This window comes from Bos grunniens, chromosome 2, assembly GCF_055505025.1.
Source record: "Bos grunniens cultivar Pamir isolate PY7600 chromosome 2, Bosgru_T2T1.0, whole genome shotgun sequence".
NCBI lineage: Eukaryota > Metazoa > Chordata > Mammalia > Artiodactyla > Bovidae > Bos > Bos grunniens.
Window position 1 is genome coordinate 10,662,718 of NC_141166.1, and position 20,142 is coordinate 10,682,859.

Genomic DNA, 20,142 nt, shown 5'->3' on the forward strand with positions numbered 1-20,142 from the left:
ATAAGACCTGGCTTTGTTCTTCAAGAGTGCCTTGGCTATTCCTGGCCCTTTGATTTCTATATGAATTTTAGAATGAGTTTGTTGATTTCCACACACACACACACAAACCCCAACTGGGATTATATTGAATCTAAAAATTAATTTGGAGAGAATAAATTGTTTTCTAATACTGAATCTGCCAATCCATGAATATCATGTATCTCTGCATTTCTTTTTCTCTTAAAATTTTTATTATGAAAAATTTCAAACGTTCAGAAAAGTGGGAAGAATTAGTATAATAAATTTGTATAAATTCACCATCTAGATTAAATCGTTGTTACTAGTGTGTCATATGTGTCACACAAACATATATGTCACGTTAAACCATTTCATAGTAAATTATACACATAGTAAAATATACACTTACCCCGTAAATACTTCAGCATGTATCTCCAAGGTTTAAGGATACCCTGCTCCATAATGACAATTCCATTATCCCGTCTAGGAGAATTCATGGTTCCCAGATTTTTAATCTATAGTCACTTGTTCCCCCTTGCTCCCCAACTTTCTTCTGTTGCTGTGTTTTGTCTTGTTTTTTAATAATTTTATTTATTTATGTTTTGGCCATGCTGGGTCTTGATTGCTGCGCGGGCTTTTCTCCAGTTTCAGAGAGCAGGGGCTGCTCTCTAGTTGGGGTGCGTCTCATTGCAATGGTTTCCCTCGTTGCTGAGCACAGGCTCTCGGGCCCACGGGCTTCAGTGGTTACGGCTCCCAGGCTCTGGAGCACAGGCTCAGTAGTCATGGCTCACGGGCTTCGTTGCTCCAAGGCATGTGTGATCTCCCTGGATCGGGGATCGAGCTTGCGTCTCCTGCACTGGCAGGCGGATTCTTTACCACTGAGCCACCAAGGGAAGCCCCCTGTTTTGTTTTGTTTTTGAAAACAGGATCCGTTCTAGGATCAAGCATTGCACTGGTTTCTATCTCTTAAATCTTTAAATTTAGAAGCATCTCCCTTCTCCTTTTGTAAGCAACACTGACTCTTAAAAAATTCTTTCTTAACTGGAGCAGAGTTGAAATGCAGTGTGACACTGGCATTTGTCAGGGAGCAGGGCAGTGCTTGCAGGCGCCACACACCCTGCGTCTGACTGCTTCCTCATAGCGTGCTCTCACTGTGTCCTCTGTCCCTCCTGGAAACCAGAACTCAGATCTAGGCTTGTTTGAAAGAAAGTGAAAGTGTTAGTCGCTCAGTCGTGTCTGACTCTTTGCAACCCTGTGGACTGTAGCCTGCCGGCTCCTCTGTCCATGGGATTCTCCAGGCAAGAGTACTGGAGCGGGTTGCCATTCCTTTCTCCAGGGCATCTTCCTGACCCAGGGATCGAACCCAGGTCTCCTGCATTGCAGGTGGATTCTTTACAGTCCCTGGTGGGTCAGACGATAAGGATGCAAATAAAGCTCGCTGGGATGTTTAGATGCAGATGAAGCTCACTAAGCCTTCCCAGGTCTCCCTCCCTGAAAGCCCTTCCTGAAGTGGCACGTGAGCAGGGGTGTGAAGCTTCTCCACAGCACTTGACAGCAAGTCTTGGTGGGTGGTCACAGCTCTCGATGCCCTCGGCAGCCATCTTGCCCTAATGTTTGTCCCCCCAAGCAGCTTCCCTGAAGCTTCTCTCGTCCTGGCCAGGCAGTACTGGCTCCCCCCTCCCCCGGACGGGGCTTGGCCATCCCCCATCTGTCTCTCCTCCCCTTCTCAGACAACACAGGCAGTTCCACGTACCGGCCACCCCCTCGGACCCGGGAGGTGATGATCAACGGGCAGGTGGTGAAGCTGAAGTACTGCTTCACCTGTAAGATGTTTCGGCCGCCCCGCACCTCACACTGCAGCGTCTGCGACAACTGTGTGGGTAAGTGGGAGGCAGCAGAGGGGGGCGCGGGCAGTCCTGAGAGGGATGGAGCCCTGGAGACCGGGAGTCGCTTGTGGGGGGGCGGGGGCGTCTGGGCAGGAAGTCTGGTTCCCTCAGATTTGCTCTGACTGAGGAGGGGCTGCAGGGAGGGGCCCTGAATGTGACCAGTGGTATCGCAGCTTCAGCCCAGGGTGGGTGGATTCCTCCCCCAGCTCTGAAATGGACATAGAGACGCCTTGGTTTGGTCCTCAGCAGGTCCAGGATCCAGAGTCTGGAGCATGACATTCTAGACATGTGGCCCAGGGCCAGCTCTGCTGAAAGTCCTGGGTTTTGGACTGACAAGAATCTGGGAACCGAGGAGTTCATGCCAGTGAGGTAGAGAGGGTGGAGCTGGGATTGGAAGCTAAGCTCCTGACCCACAACTGCCGTGGTTGTTGGGGAGCCAGAGACTGTCTCGTCCCCTCTCACCACTCTCTGGAGGCCCAGCAGCTCAGACAGGGACCCAGGTGTGCCTCTGGGAGGGTGTTGTAAGGGAGAGGCTCTGCGAGAGGACCCAGGTGAGCTGAGCCATGGTGACTGTGCACAGTCCCCAGGGCGGTGAGCTCATGACGCTAGCTCAGCACTCCCTGAGCAGGGGAGCCGGGGGAGCACCCGGACAGCAGGCCGAGAAATGGGTGACTCAGTGGGTGTCGTTCCTCCCTGAGAATCTGCCCCACCCACCCTCTGTGAAGGGCGCTGGCCCGGTGTAGGCCTGCGTCAGGCTTGTGACCTACATTCCCACAGGGGACTTTTCACCTGCCTGGGCGTGACCCCACCCCTGGGACACAGTGCTGGTGTGAGCTCAGCCCTCTGACTAGGCCTCCAATGCCGCTTCTCCACAAGTTATAGCGGGCCCGCCCCTCCCCGGTCCTCTGTTCTAGAGCTAGGGAGCAGGGGTCATTGGTTGTTGCCAAGGGGCCAGGATCGTAGGCAGCAAGTCCTTTCTGTGGGTCTTCTTCATGCCAGACTCTGCCAGGCCCTGGGGTTCAGCCCAGGCCCTCTCATGGAGCTCACAGTGGAGCAGGGGTTACAGTTGTGCTTATTGTGTTTGGTCGCGTCCGACTCCTTGCGACCCCACACACTGTAGCCCACCAGGCTCCTCTGTCCATGGAATTTTCCAGGCAAGAATACTGTGGGTTGCCAGTTCCTACTCCGGGGGATCTTCCTGACCCAGAGATCGAACCTGCATCTCTTGCATTGGCAAGCGATTCTTTACCACTACGGCACTTGGGAAGGGGTTACAAGCCAACCTGCTAATTGTAAATAAACATATAAACCCATGTAGGCAAAGTGCTGCAAAGGACAAGTGCCAGGGAAGTGGGGCAAATAACAGGGGCCTCACTCTCCTCTGAGGTTGAAGGAGAACTTTCTCAAGGATGTGGCCTTGCAGCCAAGACACAGAGGAACCGGCAGGTGAAGGGCCAGAGGCCAGGAGTGTCGAGGAACTGAGAGTTGCATGTGGACAGGGTGAGGGGGTGGGGTCACCCAGCTGTGGCGGGAGGCCTTAAACCCCCGGCGCTGACCTGCCTCCCTGGCCCTTCCAGAACGGTTTGACCATCACTGCCCCTGGGTGGGCAACTGTGTGGGGAAACGGAACTACCGCTTCTTCTATGCATTCATTCTCTCCCTCTCATTCCTGACGGCCTTCATCTTCGCCTGTGTGGTCACCCACCTGACGCTGCGTGAGTTAGGGGTGACGGAGGGGGGTGGGTCAGGGCTAAGCGGGAGGGCCGGGGGCAAGCTCAGCCAGCTCAAGGGACCGTGGTCACTGTCCCTTGAGCCATGCCCTCTCCTGTCTCTTCCTCCCCAGGCTCTCAGGGAAGCAACTTCCTCTCCACTCTGAAGGAGACACCAGCGAGATATCCTTTGTCGGCAAGGGGGAGCCCTGGTGGGACCTGAGGCCCCTTCCCTGAGGCGGGTCCCCACACCACATCCTGTAAACAGAGGGCAATGGGATAGAGCTGATGTTTGTCCTCTGGAATCCAGCGTGCCAGCTGCTCCTGTTCACCCCCAAGCTAGAGCCCATTCTGAATGGGCTGTTGTGGGGCCAGAATTGCCAAGAACTCCCAGGAGCACAGCCCCCTGAGATACCCAGCTCTCTGGACTGTGCCCTGTCCGTGGCTCTGGTATTTGAAACCCTCAGTTCCCTCTTCCGTCCATGACCCTGGGCTTGTCCTGCCCTGTGGGGGCTCTTGAACCCTCCTTGTGGCCCAGAAGAGGATCTGCTGAGATTATAGACGGTTACAAACTTACCTCCCTTCCGGGGGAGTAGCTGCACAGAGGGATGGGTGAGAGAGGCTGGTGAGGGAGGCTCCCAGCCCCGGTCCCGTGTGGGTCCTTGACTGCACCGCTCACCGTGCTGGAGTTGGTGATCTGCTTCTTCTCCATCTGGTCCATCCTGGGCCTCTCAGGGTTTCACACTTACCTCGTCGCCTCCAACCTGACAACTAATGAAGATGTGAGTAAAGGCTCGAGCAGCAGCTCATCCCTGGGCCAGATCCTGGGATGGGGGCAGGGCTGAAGGAGCCTGGGCAGCCACAGTGCAGCCCTGACCCCCAAACTTCTGGGAAAATGCAGGCAGAGAGGCGAGGTAGCCCAGCATCTCCCTCCAGGGCTCAGGGCTGGGCTCTGGGAGACCCTGGGCAGGCCCCGAGGTTGCTTTCTCCCTAACCCCACCAGAGCAGCACTGACCCCATTGCTATACACTTGGCCGGCTCATTACCATTTCCAGAGTTCTTGCAGTTTCCATCCTCTCTTTGGGTCCTTTTGCCTCCGAGCTGAGTGACTTGCCCCAGGTCACCAGCTGGAAAGGGACAGAGCCAGGGTTGCACTCGGAAGCTCAGGCCCATCACGCTGTCCTCGTAGACAACAGCGATTCCACTGTTCTCAGGGAGTCCTGGGGCTCTCTGAGGCATCCTTAGTGAGGGGGGCGGTCAAGAGAGAAGCCTGAAGCTCCATTAGCCTCCCCACTCCCCCTGCTGCCTTGTAGATCTCTACCAACAAACCTTGTCTGTTGGAGCACCCACTATGTGCTGAGCCCTGGGCCAGACCTGACCCCTCCCCTCCCATCCTTCCAAGCAACAATAAATGAGAGCATCTGTCCCAGGGCTGGCATCTAATATTGCTCAGAGGCCCATGGACCAACGGAAAATACGTTCCTTGACCTCAGCCTGTCATTTGGAGAAAGGAACTTAACAGGCATGACAGGGTATCACATGCTGGGTGATTGGTACAGAGCAGAAATGACATCAGCCAGCTTCTCCCAAGGTGATTTCCTGGGGGCTGTTTCTGCAGGATATCACTAGGGGTTAAGCAGAAATGGGCGTCATGGCCAGATACATTTGGAAGACTCCACGGTGCAGTCAAGCCGGTCTCCTTCACTGCTGGTCTCCTCAGTGCCTTTGACAGCCAGCTCCGTGGAGCTAGAGAGGGGCAGGGTTTCATCTCATGCTTCGACAGCGTTGCTAGAGTTCCCTGGTTTTCAAATGAGAACTGAGACTCAGAAACAGTGCTCTGTCCGGGGTCACGAGCAAGTCTGGGAGAACCAGAGTTCACAGCTAGGTCAGCCTGAGCCCTGGACCCTTGCACTAGCCTCCTTCCTGGGTGGCTGGCAAGAGAAGGAATGATGCACCCCGAAAGCTTCCTCTGGAGGCATCTCTCTGGCTCTGCTCTGACTTCTGTCTTGGTCAGAGCCTCCTCTTCTGGGTGCCTCCCTGACACCCAGCAGACCCCCACATTCTCACGGAACGACTAAAGGGTAAAGGCACATTCCCTCCAATAGGCTAGCCAGAATTGGTTTCAGAATGTGCTGGTCTTCCCCAGCCTCTAGAAGGGGAAATGAAGGGAGTACCTGACTCAGAGCTCCTTCCTGCTTGCAGATCAAAGGCTCGTGGTCCAACAAGAGGGGCGGCGAGGCCTCCGTCAACCCCTACAGCCATAAAAGTGTTATCACCAACTGCTGTGCTGTGCTCTGTGGCCCCCTACCTCCCAGGTAAGCCAGGGGGTGTGTGTGGGAGGTCACAGGGCCTGGCCTGGCCAGTGTGTGCGTGTGGAGTGGGGTTGGGTAGCTCTGTGAGTCTCCTCTCAAAGAGGTTCTGGAATCACTGACCTCTCCACACCAAAGATGCCCTCCATCCATCATCCCCTGCTGTGTGGCACTTGTCCCAGAAAGGAATTCAGTAGGGTTGTAATTTGTAATCCTGTGTGCTCATTGTAGAAAAAGTTAAGTACAAAATATCAGAAAGAGTATTAGATATCACATGTAATCTTACTCCTCAGGTATCAGCACAATGAATGCTCTGTCTACCTTGAGGCACTCTGCTGTCCGGTGCTGATGGCTGGACTGGGTGGAGCCTCATCTCCCTCCTGGTGGTTCAGCTCTGCGGGGAAACGCCCCATCTGTCCGGACACTAGGGGGCGCCAGATGTCCAGATCGGGAATTCAATTGGAAGCCGTGGGGGCGGGTTGGGGGTGGGGTAAGATTTCCTCACACCTTCCCCACCTCCTCCCGCCCAATATCCCATATGCCTGTCACCTATCCCGCCCCTGGGGAAAGGACAGTACGAACTGCAGGATCTCCCAATGCCCTTTCGTCCTTGCTCTTCTCGCCTGCAGCTTGGGAGCCCGACAGAAAGCCAGGCAGTTTGAATTAATAGTGGATAAATTCTGTGGCCCAAAGCCAGGTGTCCAGAGTAGAGAGGGCCCTTCCAGAAAGGAAGGGTCTTGAGCCACCAACTGGAGCAGCCTTTCTAGGGCTGGGTCTTGCCTCGTCTGGGAGATGGACCCAGCTGTCCAGGCCCTGGCCTGGAGCTGTGGTGTCAGGCAGGGCCCTCATGTGTCCCCCTCTTGTCTTTTGGAAGCCTGATTGACCGGAGGGGATTTGTGCAGTCCGACACCGTGTTGCCCTCGCCCGTCAGAAGCGACGAGCCAGCCTGCGGAGCCAAGCCCGATGCCAGCATGGTAGGAAGCCACCCATGAACTGGGCTCAGTACTTGCCACCTGCTGGCCTGTCTGCCCCTCCGCACTCACCTGCCACCCTCCACACCTGCCAGGACCTCCTCCCCATTCCACCTGAAGGGAAGCAGAGCCGCCCAAGACTGCTTGAGTCTTTTCGTATTTATTTCCCACCCTGCGTGGCTTTCCCCACACTGTGCCATGGCTGTACCCTCTGCTCCCCAGACCAGGCTCACACGGCCGGGGGCCCTAAGTTCCCCAAGCTGGTCAGTGGCAGGAGTGCCAGGAGAGAGAGGCCAGGGCCCCTGAGGCTGCCCAGCGGACCACGCCAAGCCTCTGCCCAGCCGTGCCCTGTGTGAGTGAGGCTGCAGACTGAGTGTGCTGCCTCCCGGGTTGGGGAGCTGCTGGGCCCTGCTGAGCCGGGGTCCGAGGGGGTGAAGCCGGACTGAGAAGTCGGCTCCGGACAGCAGGCTGTCGGAGAGGATGCCTCTGGGGGCTGCTTGGGCGTCTGGGCCCTTCCTTCCTTCTGGGAGAGCCGTCGTTCTTTGTTCTGTTTTTGTTTTTGTATGGAGTCGGCCAGTAGACTAGAGCTGGGGCTCCAGGTAGAGAGGGCGGAGTTGGGGGTGGGTGGGAGGAGCAGCCTGCGTCAGAGGAAGCCAAATCAGCCAGCCAGACACCCGAGACCTCAGCTCCTGCATGATTCCTGGGCGGCACACTAGGAAGGGGGAGCCTCGCCCCCCTCTGCCCACGGAGGGTTCTCCAAGGGCCCAACCTGCACCCCCCTCCACCTCCCTCCCAGGCCAGGTCTGGGGATGGGCAGGTTTTACTCATGCTGGCAATACTTGAAACGGGTTTATTAACGCTGGGTATTTTGCACAATTTTATAGACCTCTTTTCTACATAGCATTTTTTTTAATGGAAGAAAAAAGAAAAAGTCAGCCACATTGCTATCTTTGTAGTGCCAGGTGAAGGGTTATCAGAAGGCACCTTGGTTTTAATAAGTTTATTACAAGAGGCCTTCTGGCTGTGAGTGAGCGAGTGTGTGTGTGTGCACGTGTGGGTGCTCTTGTACGAATGTGGCTGGCTCCCACACCCCCTGGGTTGCCTCACTCTCTGCCATCGCCCTTGGGTAACAGCCGGTGGTGGCAGCAGCAGGAGCAGCCTGAGCCGTGGGGACGGGGAGTGTGTGCATTGGTCACAGGAGACCCCTGGGCTCCTGCTGCAGTCCAGCCCATCCTCCTTGCCCCCCTCCAAGGACCTCAAACAGTGGCCTGGACTCGGCCACCCAGCCCCCAGGTCAGGCTTCCAGCTGGGACCTGCCCAGACAGGCTGGGGCCTGGTCAGCTGGATGGGGTAATGGCTGTGGGGAGTGGCTGCCTCGCCACAGCCCCTCCTCCGGGATCTGAGTATGGGACCCAGCCCCAGGGGCTAGAGCGTGGCCAACTGAGGGCCTCCCTCCAGGAAGGACCAGGGTGGGCTGAAACGAGTGAAGGTTGGCCTAAATCTGGGCCAGAAACTTAGACGATGGCCCTCCTCTCCTGGGAGCGACAGTTTCTTGTCACAATAGATAGGAAATTGTCCCTCTGTCCCCCTTCCTTGGCCCTCTAAGAGGGTCAAAGCCCTTGGAAAAGGACATAGGAAGTCCCCGCACCTTGTCCTTCCTTGCTCCAGAGGCTGGTGGGTCACAGGCAGCTGAGGAGTCACAGCCACCAGGAGTCCCCTCTGGGAGAAACCACTTCGCCCCAGCCTCAGGGCCCTGGGCCCTGCTGCAGTGGGAGTGAGGGGTGGGGAGGAAGCTGGCTAGAGGAGGGGACTCTGACCTGCCTTTTATTTAAGCCAGTTTTCTTTGTTCCTGCTTGTAATAAAATTTTTGTTTTTAAGAATTGATTTGCTTTGGTTTGGTTTTTGTTTGCTCTTTCTTTGCTGAGGCCCCGACTGGCAGCCCTCTGTTCTTTTAGCCAGACTTGGTCTTTCCTCTTCAGTTCAGTTTAGTCGCTCAGTCGTGTCTGACTCTTTGCGACCCCAGGGACTGCAGCACGCCAGGCTTCCCTGTCCATCACCAACTCCCGGAGCCTGCTCAGACTCTTGTCCATCGAGTCGGTGATGCCTGGGTAGACAGAAAGAGGGCAGGCAGCCCAGTGCTCCAGCTGAAGCTCTCTCCTGGCTGGAGTCTGCTTGCTGGAGGCCGAGCACAGAGGGCTATAGCTAGGCCCCCGCAGGCAGGGCAGAAAAGGCCATCTGGTCCTCTCTCCATCCCCTCTACTTTCTCTGGCCCTGGGGGCTTGCAACCCCTAAGTTCTTCTTTCTTTTCTGTCTTTCCACTCTGACCTCCAGTGACTGCTTAGCTAAGAAAATGTTTGTAAAGAAGTAGATTGCAGTTTGAGAGCCAGAGCCTCCCTGGCCCCCACCCCCGCCTGGGCAGCAGGGCCCCACCAGACAGCTCGTAACCCTGGCCCACCTCTCTGGTATCTCCCCCAGGAGGACACCTGTCAGGATTTTGCCATCTCCTGCACAGCCTGAGGGGAGCTAACAGGCCTCTTTGCAGAGGGTTAGCTGGTAAGACTGTATCTCCCCCGTCGGCCAGCAGCACTGCCCGCTCCCCTCACACACCATACCATCTTCATCGCATGCCTCGCCGCCCCCACGGGGCCCATTCATCTGTCTGGTGTGTGGTGCAGTGTGTGTGCTGGCGGTGGTAGGGCCCTCAGGACTGCCCCCCCATCAGCAGAAGGGCCGGGGCGTGGGCGCAGGGCTAGGAGCCGCCCCACCCTGGACAGAGGAAGTGGCTTCACGCAGAGCAGCTCTCCAGCTGGAGCAGGAGGTGAAGGGCGAGGTCGGGAGAGGATGGCACACCTGCCCTGGGGCGCTGGAGCCTGCTCTGGCGGGTCCTGGTGCGCAGGGGCCCTCGGTCACTAACTTGTGTCCTAGCTTTCTGTCCTGCTGAGCTTTTTCTCTCACCTGCCCGTTTTCTCTCCTGCTTGGTTGCCTGCTACCCGAGCCTCGGCCCTTCTGTGGGGAAGACGCAGGTGCTGTGGCCACCCCTTCTCCCTGCCGGCCTCCTCTCTGCTCCCCATCGCGCTAACCCTCTCTCTTCTCCTCCTTTGCTGTCCTGCCCTGGATCTCCAGTGTATGCGGGGGCTTAAGGACCTCCTGAGGACCACTGCTCTCTGCCTCTCCAGGAGCGGCCTGGGGGGCGCCAGGCCCTCGGCACCTCCACCTGCCTAACCCGTGGCCCGTCTGCCACCGTCTGTGCCTACAGGGTCTGCCCCCAAGCCTGCCCCACACGTATTCTCTCTAGGGCCCCCCCCAGAGGAGGCAGGGGTTGGCCTCTCTGCCCCTGCTCCTACTCCACGCGCACGGCCAGAGTGTAGAAGGCCAGAAAGCAGCTGTCAGCACAATGATGTCAGACTCTGCTGAAACTCGCCCTCCCCTCCTCCACCTTCCTTCCCCTTCCCCAGATCCGTCCAGAGTTAAGACTCTAGGAATCTTGCCTTACAGCCTGCCCACCCCCAGGATCAGGCAGAGCTCTAGTCTAGCTGAGCAGGTTTCTTCAGGAGCCTTCTGGGGTGTTGATGACGCTGCTGAACAAGTTTGGTGACTGTTCTGAGCATAGCTGGTTTGACACTGTTCCCACGGCACCCCCCCCACCCCCCACCCAGCAGGTAGGACGCAAGGAGGACGCTGTCCCTCTTTGCTTCAGGCACCGAGGGGCGGGCTAGCGCTGACAGCCCCAAGCTCTTTAGAGGAACTGAAGGCAACCAGGCAGGCCTAGGGAATCTGCTGAGCCCATGGCGGGATGGGGGTGGGGGGCTGCTTGTCTACTGTCCTGTACCTTTTTTTAACCAAAATAAAGATCTCCCTCTTCTTGCCATACCTTTGAGTGTCTAGTACCACCTTTATTTGGGGTCCAGGGCTGGGGCCTATGATGAATCTGCAGGAGAACATCTGGCTTATCCTCAATGCCGGCCTAGTCAGCTGGTCAGAGCCATTCTAGAGATTTTAAAAAAGAGGCACAATGAAGCCAGAGGGGACAGGCAGAGTGGCTAGGGTTGTCGTCACTCTGCCCCTCCAGAACTCCTGGTCTCAGTTCCAGAGACCTTCAAGTCTTAGCTGACCTCTGAACTTGGAGAGGTCCCAATCCAGGCCAGGGCAGCGGGTTTAACTCCAGTCTGGGGCTGTCACACCCTGAAATGAGCCCAGCCCAGGGTGATAATGGAATCTTGCCTTTGCCCAGCTGACACCCCACATCAGAATACACGTACAGGCCCATTCTCTTACCTAAACCTATGAAGAAGGTGATGACAGCCTTTTTAGGAATTGCCCAGGGTCTCGCAGCTGATCAGTCCACGATCTGCACCTGCCCCATGTCTCTCCCAATCTCTGACTTTTCTGCACCACCTAAGAAATGAAGATGGCTGCTGTGGAAGGAGGGGATCTTAGAGAAGAAATCTTAATATCAGAGAATGTCATTCAGAGCTAGCAGGGGCTGAGTGATGATCTGTGTTGAACTGATGGGGAAACTGAGGCCAAAAGACAGGAATGGACCTGCTCAAGGCCTTATAATGAAGCTGGGATGCAGTTCCACACCCAGACCTCATTCCATTCTCTTTCCAGTAATTCCACAGTGTGTCCTGGAATGGCCAAGGAGACGTAGGGTACTCTAAACAGCAGTGCCTTGAGGAAAAAAGACTCAGATAGCTGAGTCATTTAAAAGTGATCTAATATCTCTCCCAAAGACAGCCAACTAGTAGAGTGAGCTCTTAGCTGAATAACTGAACTCTCGTTCAGAACTAACCATGGGAGAAGGCACCATAGTTTCCCCTCTCTCTCTCTCTCTCTAGTCGCTAAGTTGTGTCCGACCTGAGACCCAATGTACTGTAGCCTGTCAGGCTCCTCTGTCCATGGGATTCTCCAGGCAAGAATACTTGACTGGGTTGCCATTTCCTTCTCCAGGGGATCTTCCTGACCCAGGAATTGAACCCAGGTCTCCTGCATTGCAAGCAGATTCTTTACTGACTGAGCTATGAGGGAAGCCCTTAGTTTCCTCTAAAGTGTCTGCCTACAATGCAGGAGACCCAGGTTCAATCCCTGGGTCGGGAAGATCCCCTGGAGAAGAAAATGGCAACCCACTCCAGTATTCTTGGCTGGAAAATCCCATGGACGGAGGAGCCTGGTGGGCTGCAGTCCATGGGGTCGCAAAGAGTCAGACATGTCTGAGCAACTTTACTTTCACTTTCTTTCACTTTAGTTTCCTCTAGTTACCTGATTAATTTGCTCATTCCAAGACTGAAAAAAATTTCCAAGGAAGTTCATTCTGAAGTCTAACCAGCGTCCCTCCTGCTGCAATCAGAGTCCTGTCCTTGTTCTCAATGGAGGTAGATAGCAACTGGTTGGTGCCTTCTCTATGCCACAACCCTTCAAAGCCTGTTATTACCAGTTAAGAAGGAGTGGTTGTCTGTGGGACGAGAGACTTTGATCCTGCGGGTAGGAAGGATGCTCTATGGGAGGGTGGGGAGGTAGCAGGCGGGATGAGGAAAGCCCCTTTGTGCTGCAGACCCCACTCCTGCCCTGCTGACTCAGGCAGCTGACAGCGGAACCCCATGCCCTGTCAGGGCCTGCTGCTTCCTGCCTGCCTGGGCTCCTGGACTTGGGAAAGGGAGGCCTGGAGGCAAAGGGAGGTGCCTGAGACAGGAACTGAGTCAGGACTGACAGGCCAGAGCGGGCAGGAGGTGTTAGGTAGCCTGGCTCCCAAATTCACCCCTGAGCTTCAGCAGGGGAGGGGAAGGAGTGAGGAGACTCCCTTTTCCCTGCCCAGCACTGTACTGAGGGCCTGGAGCTCGTGGTGTGAGCCGCCACCAGGTCTTTGGCGAGAATGGCAGGAAGAGAAGTCTTCCTGCCTTGAGACAGAAACATCTGCAAAATCCCTAGGTCTCCCAGGCCCTGCCCTCCAGGTTTCTAATGTTCTGGAATCTCCAGCTTTCCCCAGGACCTGGGAGAGCCCAGGCTGGATGACTAGTACCAAGGAAGGTCCTCAAGGGCCCAAGGCCTGTGGAGGCCAGAGGAATGTGTGAGCTGGAGAGGGCGGAGGTAGTGCTGAGTGAGTGCCTCTGACCATTCGTTCATCGTCTCTCCAGTTGGGCAGGGTCTGACCTTTGGTTGAGACTTGGTTTGGGGCCCTTCCTTATTGCATAGAAATCAGCTCCATATTAGTGCTTTAAGTGTGTATGTTTATAATAATAAGGCTCGGTTTTCTTTTCACATGATATTAATAGTTACCATCCACTCTGCTATGCTTTCCATCAACTCATTTAATGCTCACAACAAGCCCCATTTTTATTCAGGAAAACTGAGGCTCATAGAGGCCAAGTCACTTACCCAAAGCCACAGTAGCTTGTAAGAACTGAACCCAGACAGTTTGATTCCAAGATTGTAGGCTGTTCTGTCATAGAAAAATTATACACATTCACCATTGACAACCTGAAGATACTAGGAAAGTCAAAGGAAAAAGAAAAACCCACTTAGAATCCTATTACCTAGACATACACTGTAAATTGGTATTCCAGTATGTTTCATTGTTTTCTCTGTCAGTGATCTGATTTAGGCAAAGCCTTCAGGATGGCAAGCCTAAAATCCCTTCTGCTTGCTTCCTTGGAAAACATGCATTAGCTCAGACACGTCCCTACTTTTCCTTCAAAGAGGCAGATCTCACCTCTGGGCCTCAGAGTTCTGGCCTAAGCCTCCCTCCAGGAGGAGAGGGTGGGTGTTCAGACACCAAGAGGAACTGGGGAGGGACAGGCTTGTGAAATAGTTCTGGTTCAAGCATTAAACTGGCTGGCTCCCAGAGAGAGGAGCCCCGCCCTGAGCCCCATCTGAGCTTTGGCTAGAGGTAGAGCAGACAAGCAGGAACCCACCCTCCTAGGTGCAATGCCAACACCTTTGGGTGAAAATTTCAACTGACACGGAGACAGGGTGTCAGAGAACAGGGACAAAAGATTGGCAACAGAGAAGTCTCCATCTCTGAGGCTTCTGCCAGGAATCAGAAGTGGGGCCGTGGTCAGAGGGAAGGGGCAAGGAAACTTCTGAGAGGCAGGCTCACTCAGCTGGAAGGGGGAGGGGAAGGCAGCACTCAGCTGGGACTGCTGCCCCATAAAACGAAATGACATGCGTCACAGCCACCTCCATCTCCTCGGTCCTGTCTTTTCTCCCCAGTTGCTAGCCTGCCCCCCACCTCCTGGTACCCAGCTGGGCAGGGTACCCGGGTGGCCTGCATCCCTGCCTCTGACAGAGGGCGGGGCTGAGTTAGGCAGGAAAGTGGAACAGCCAGTGAGCTGGGTCCCCACCCTCTGTGCACCCCCTGACACATGATGGCAGACAGAGGGGGCAGGTGACCTGGTGTGGACAGCCAGAGGGTAAGTCCTCAGACAAGTGGCAACAGGCCACCAACTTGAAAGGGAAAATTGTGCTGTGATGGGGAAGGTATCCAAAAAACCTACTGGGTGACTAATTACAAAGGCTGGGCCAGAGCGTCAGAGGCCGCTCGTTAAACACCTCATTAAGAGGCACTCTGAAAGCTGCCACTTGGGCATTCTGGCAGCTCAGAGGGGACAGGACCCTGAGGAGGAGTGAGGGGTGGGGGGTAGAACCATTTCAGGTAGACTCCGGAAGAAGCCTGCATGTCACTTTTAAATAGTCTGGAGCTCACAAGTCAAAAGACTTGATGGGAGCAAAGCCAAATTTAGTAGCTGTGTGACTCTGAGCAACTCTCATCTTTCTCTGAGCCTTGGTGTTCCCATCTCTACAGTGGGAGTAGTGTCATAGACCTGCCCATTTCACACAGACATAGCAGGTTAGATTAAGTTAGATCATGGGTATGAAGGCGCTTGGGAAGCTACCGCCCTACCTAAACAAAGAGTTATCTCTCCTGAACCAATGGGGGAAACATACCTGGCAGGACTGGGAACCTCAGCCTCCTGCACCTGGCTTATGGGCTCTGCCTAGGCCCATAGCGGCCAGGTAGCTGAAGCCATCCTCAACCCCTGAAAGAACACGGTGAAGGAGGATCTGATTTGAGAAACTGGGATAGCTACCTACGGTAGGCATGTAATAGAAGCCCTGAACCAGAGGGGGCAGCCTGGGGCCTGGAAAGGTGTCGGTGCAGGTGAGGCCAACGCCCAAATCTCTCCCCCTGACAGTCCGGATGACTCACCCCCGGCCCCCGCCTCCCTACCCCCCATCCCAGCCCTTTTGCCTTTAAGGAAGAGCCGGAAAGGGTGTGGGGGCGAAGAGGAGAGGAAGGCAGGTCCAGGGCCCTAGCCCCGCCCTCCGCCCCTCCCACCCTTCTCTGGGCCTGGCCTTCTAGCCAAAAGGCGGGCAGAGAGCAGGAGAGGCACAGAACCCGGCCTTGGTTCCGAGGCAGTCAGTTAGCCCGCCGCTTGCCTGTCTGCCTGACCCCAGAGCCATGGAGAGAGCCAGTCTGATCCAGAAGGCCAAGTTGGCCGAGCAGGCCGAACGCTATGAAGACATGGCAGCTTTCATGAAGAGCGCCGTGGAAAAGGGTGAAGAGCTATCCTGCGAAGAGCGCAACCTGCTCTCAGTGGCCTACAAGAACGTGGTGGGTGGCCAGCGGGCGGCGTGGAGGGTCCTGTCCAGTATCGAGCAAAAGAGCAATGAAGAAAGCTCGGAAGAGAAGGGCCCGGAGGTGCAAGAGTACCGGGAGAAGGTGGAGACGGAGCTCCGGGGCGTGTGTGACACAGTGCTGGGCTTGCTGGACACCCACCTCATCAAGGAGGCCGGTGACGCCGAAAGTCGGGTCTTCTACCTGAAAATGAAGGGCGACTACTACCGCTACCTGGCCGAAGTGGCCACTGGCGACGACAAGAAGCGCATCATCGACTCAGCCCGGTCGGCCTACCAGGAGGCCATGGACATCAGCAAGAAGGAGATGCCGCCCACCAACCCCATCCGCCTGGGCCTGGCCCTGAACTTTTCCGTCTTCCACTATGAGATCGCCAACAGCCCCGAGGAAGCCATCTCTCTGGCCAAGACCACCTTCGACGAGGCCATGGCCGACCTGCACACCCTCAGCGAGGACTCCTACAAAGACAGCACCCTCATCATGCAGCTGTTGCGAGACAACCTGACGCTGTGGACGGCCGACAACGCCGGGGAAGAAGGGGGCGAGGCTCCCGAGGAGCCCCAGAGCTGAGCCGCACCCGCTGCACGCCCTGCCCTGCCCTGCCCGCTCCAGTCCCCCACTCCCGGCAGAGAGGACTTGTATGGGGTGGGAGGCCCGACCCTTCTCCCCAAATGCTCTGGCCCAGCTCAGAAAGGCTCCATAGAGAGGAACCAGCAGAGCCGAGGCCCCCCCTGGAGCCAGAGGATTCCACGCTTCCAGCTGTCAGGCGCTCCTGGCCACTGGTCATCATCCAGCCCTGCTCTCTGTCTCCACCCTCGACCTCCACTCCAGACCCCACCCCCACCCAGAACCTGACCACTTCCTCCCCACTCCAACCCCCTCCCGCCCCTGCTACCTATGGATCTTAGGAATTGAGGAGTGTCCCATCCTTGGAGCTGAAAACCGAACTGTGTGGCAGAGGTTGGTGATGAAAGTGTGTGTGTGTGTGTGTGTGTGTGTGTGTGTGTGTGTGTGCAGCAACCAAGACCCAGGATGAGAGGGAAAGCATGTCTGCTGGGTGTGACCATGTTTCCTCTCAATAAAGTTGCCCTGTGACACTCCTCCTGTCTTTTTCAGTTATTGCGGAAGGGCGGGACAGGGATTGGTGTGTAAGTTATAGAGACCCTGACCTCTTTGGGGCTGGCTCAGTGACCCGCAGGCAAGACTCTGGAGCCAGGAGAGAGGCTGGGGATCCAGCTCTCTCCATCAGGGTCTGGTCACGTCCCCTCAAACTGGTCCTATCCCGGGAGGGTCGGGTGAGCAGCGCAAAGGCGGCTTGAAGACTCCTCTGCCAGGAACGCGGGGTGGGAGGCTGAAGCACTCAGGTGTGAGGGGACAGTCTCCGGGGTGAGGTCGGAGGGGACGCTGCAGTGAGCGGCACTGAGCACCTCAGACCTGAAAGCGGGTAACAGTCCCATCAGATCTGAGCGGAGGGAAGTTATCACCAGGGGCCGGGTATGACGCCGCCATTAAAAGCACAGGTCTGAGGAGAAGACCGCCTTCCAACGTTCGGAGATGGGGACAAAATAAAACGGGCCGTTGACGAAGAGGCGCAACTTGAGTGCGAAGGGTCGCCGAGAGCGGGTTCGGCCGTGGTGGGCCAAGCCCACGGCCTCCGCACCTCAGCTCCCAGCAGCGACGCTCCCTGCCCTGCGGCCGCCTAGTGAAGCCCCACCTTCACAGCCTGATGCCAGAGGCGGGCCCGAGGCTGATGTCATCCAATCACGGGAAGGAGCTGCTCAGGGTACCACCCCCGGGGCCAGACTGACCAATAGAAGAAGGAGAGGCGGAACGCGCTGGGAGCGTGTTCCCATCACCCGCCGGGCCAAGCCGGCGCTGGGATGCACAGCCGGGAGAAGAGGCCCCCGCCACCCGCCGAGTGCCAGGGGCGGAGCTTTCCTGGTTTCACTCGGACGAGTTGCCACCCGCCCGACCCGAGAGCTCTACATCCTCAGAGCAGCGGGACGGGGCGGGGTCGTGCGGAAAAAGCAGTCCCCGCCCTCTGAGTCATCCGCTCAACCGGCGGTGCCTGGGCCTGGCCTGGCTGGCAATATGGGCTGGAAAAAGGCCACCAAGGTGTCTCCATCGCACTCTAGAGCCCAAGCAGCCCTGACCTGACCCAGGAGGCTTGGATGTGACTCTCACTGGCTTTGCAACCCTGTGCTTTGTGCTTCGGAGAAGGCGATGGCACCCCACTCCAGTACTCTTTCCTGGAAAATCCCATGGATGGAGGAGCCTGGTAGGCTGCAGTCCATGGGGTCGCTAAGAGTCAGACACGACTGAGTGACTTCACTTTCACTTTTCACTTTCATGCATTGGAGAAGGAAATGGCACCCCACTCCAGTGTTCTTGCCTGGAGAATCCCAGGACGCGGGAGCCTGGTGGGCTGCCGTCTATGGGGTCACACAGAGTCGGACACGACTGAAGCGACTTAGCAGCAGCAGCAGCAGCAGCTTTGTGCTTAGTCTCTCAGTTGTGCCCGACTCTGCGACCCCATGAACTGCAGCCTGCCAGGCTCCTCTGGCCATGCCCTCCTCCAGAGGATTTTCCCAACCCGGGGATGTAACACAGGTCTCCCGCATTTGCAGGCGGATTCTTTACCGACTGAGCCACCAACCTTGGAAAAGTCATTAACCGCCCCCCGGGCCTCAGTTTCCTCTTCTGTATCATAAGGGGCTTGAACTAATGGCTTTTTAGTTTGACTCCAAGCCTGCTTTGGCCAACGTTCTTAACCATGCTTACCTTTTGTCCTTATTTGTGAAGTGAGGATTAAAAAATAGTACCTTCCTCTTAAAAGTTGCTGTGAAGTTTAAGAAAAATAAATGTATGTAAAGTAGCCCATAATACATATTTATACATGTTACCTATTATTAATCCTTCCAGCATCGGTAGTCCAGGATTTATCTAGCATTTCTGTGCCAAAAGCAGAATAATCAGGCCCAGTCCTGAGGAACAGCTTTACTGCCAAGGCCAACCTGCCTGATCACTGGATCACCTGAGAATACTGTCCTGACACAGGTGGTCAGTCCTTCATCTGATAATATTGGGGGAACTGAGTCCAGCCTCATCAGGTTCCTCAGAGTCCAAGTTTGGTCACACTCATGGACTAAAAGGCTCTTAATAGAATTTCTAATTCTTCAGGGGAAGCTGGCAGGACCACTCAGATGCTGTCTGGGTCCTTTGTCTCCTCTTTTCAGAAGGGTATTAAGTGTTAAGCTTTCAAACCAGTCAAAGACTCTGGGAAAGAGCAGGTGACTTCCCCTTAGCTTTGGAAGTGACCTGGTTTCTCTTACCAGACAGGTCTGGTGACTTTCTCTTAATGAGGTAGGTCCTGGGAAAGCAAATTCTTTTCTTTTCTCTCTGCATTTGACTTTTGCCTACTCCCTTTACACCACCCATGGTTGCCCTCTATGGGGAAAGAAACGAGCTACTCTAAGGTAGCGTGTTGGTGTTGACAGATTTTAAAAGCAGATGCTATGGTTTGGAATATCACCAGACAGCTAGCTGTGAGCTGCCTTAGGCACCAGCTTCTGAATTGGGTCCCAGACCTTTCTATCTAAACCTTTCTTAAGGTTACCCAGGGTGGGCCCTCAGTGAGCATTTCTGGTCATCTTTTCCTGGACTAAATTTGACATTTAAAAATTTTCAGTTCTATACAATCCAACACTGTATATCAACTGTACTTCAATAAAATAAAAAATATTTTTTTTCAGTCCTGCTGCTATTGGGTATGAAATTTCTCTTAGGGTGATAAAATCTTCTTGGATTTAAATAGTGATGATGGAGTAGGAAATGGCAACACATTCCACTATTCTTGCCTGGGAAATTCTATGGACAGAGGAGTCTGGCGGGCTGCAGTCCATGGGGTAGCAAGGAGTCAGAAAAGACTGAGCGACTGAGCATGCAACATGATGGTCACACAATTTTGTGAATATATGGGGGAAAAAAAATACTGAACTGTGAACTTTATAGTGAATTTTATGATCTGTGAATTATGCTCAATTAAAAAAAATCAGCCCCAGAGGGCAAAGTCAGTAAGAATGCAAAGTTCCGATGGAAATTTCATGATGGCCACTCTTCTTTTCTCATCGTCCTCTCCACTTGATCGCTTTCTTCTAAACTTTTCCAAATTTCAAAGCCATCTTCAGGTCAAAAATGACTAGCCACCATTCCTTTCTCTTTAACACATACCAAGCTTTGGATATGCTGCCTAGTCTATCAACTCTTTTCACCTCTTAGGTATATTTATTCAGCCATGGTTTCATATCTATTTGGTTCTACCTCTAGCTTTGCAATTATGTCCTGGGTTTATTTTTTTAACTCCCCAGAGAGCTCCCTTAAAATGGTAACGTTGTCCCATTACTCCTTTCTTCCTTGTCTCCAGCAAGGTTTCATGTACCGGAAGGAGCTCAAAACTTAGTTTTAAAATCATCCTTCCAAATGCCTGGAAACCAGGTTAGTACCAGGTCCTCTACTGTGGAAATGAAAATACGACTAGTTCTGGGATAAAGCAAGGCTGTCTAGACAGAGATTGGGCTCACCAAGAGTCAAGTAAACAGAGTCCTATCCTTTTTGCATTGCTGGATAATCCCCCAGGAA

The 20,142-nt window shown here is 54.9% G+C and overlaps 2 protein-coding genes and 1 long non-coding RNA gene across 4 annotated transcripts in view; 2 read left to right on the top strand and 1 right to left on the bottom strand.

Annotated features, from left to right (window-relative positions):
* Nucleotides 1-10,742, top strand: part of ZDHHC18 (zDHHC palmitoyltransferase 18) — a 28,389-nt gene extending 17,647 nt beyond the window's left edge. The window contains exons 3-10 of one of the 2 annotated variants that reach the window (XM_086330222.1): nucleotides 1,728-1,877; nucleotides 3,461-3,598; nucleotides 3,727-3,775; nucleotides 4,272-4,374; nucleotides 5,795-5,907; nucleotides 6,776-6,875; nucleotides 9,348-9,425; nucleotides 9,996-10,742. In XM_086330222.1, coding sequence (XP_086186348.1) covers nucleotides 1,728-1,877; nucleotides 3,461-3,598; nucleotides 3,727-3,775; nucleotides 4,272-4,374; nucleotides 5,795-5,907; nucleotides 6,776-6,875; nucleotides 9,348-9,389 — 695 coding nt within the window. In that variant the 3' untranslated portion in view covers nucleotides 9,390-9,425; nucleotides 9,996-10,742. The remainder of the gene's footprint in view (nucleotides 1-1,727; nucleotides 1,878-3,460; nucleotides 3,599-3,726; nucleotides 3,776-4,271; nucleotides 4,375-5,794; nucleotides 5,908-6,775; nucleotides 6,876-9,347; nucleotides 9,426-9,995) is intronic. The other variant, XM_086330216.1, reaches the window with a different exon arrangement.
* Nucleotides 7,708-11,287, bottom strand: LOC147377465 (uncharacterized). The gene is made up of 3 exons (XR_015138397.1): nucleotides 11,148-11,287; nucleotides 10,744-10,859; nucleotides 7,708-8,976 (listed from the first exon to the last, which is right to left on the bottom strand). It is a non-coding gene; the product is annotated as an uncharacterized LOC147377465 (long non-coding RNA).
* A 3,970-nt stretch (nucleotides 11,288-15,257) lies between these two features.
* SFN (stratifin) lies at nucleotides 15,258-16,604 on the top strand. Its single transcript, XM_086330243.1, has one exon. The coding sequence runs from the start codon at nucleotides 15,328-15,330 to the stop codon at nucleotides 16,072-16,074; it is 747 nt and encodes a 248-aa protein (XP_086186369.1). The 5' UTR covers nucleotides 15,258-15,327; the 3' UTR covers nucleotides 16,075-16,604.
* Nucleotides 16,605-20,142: the final 3,538 nt, after the last annotated feature.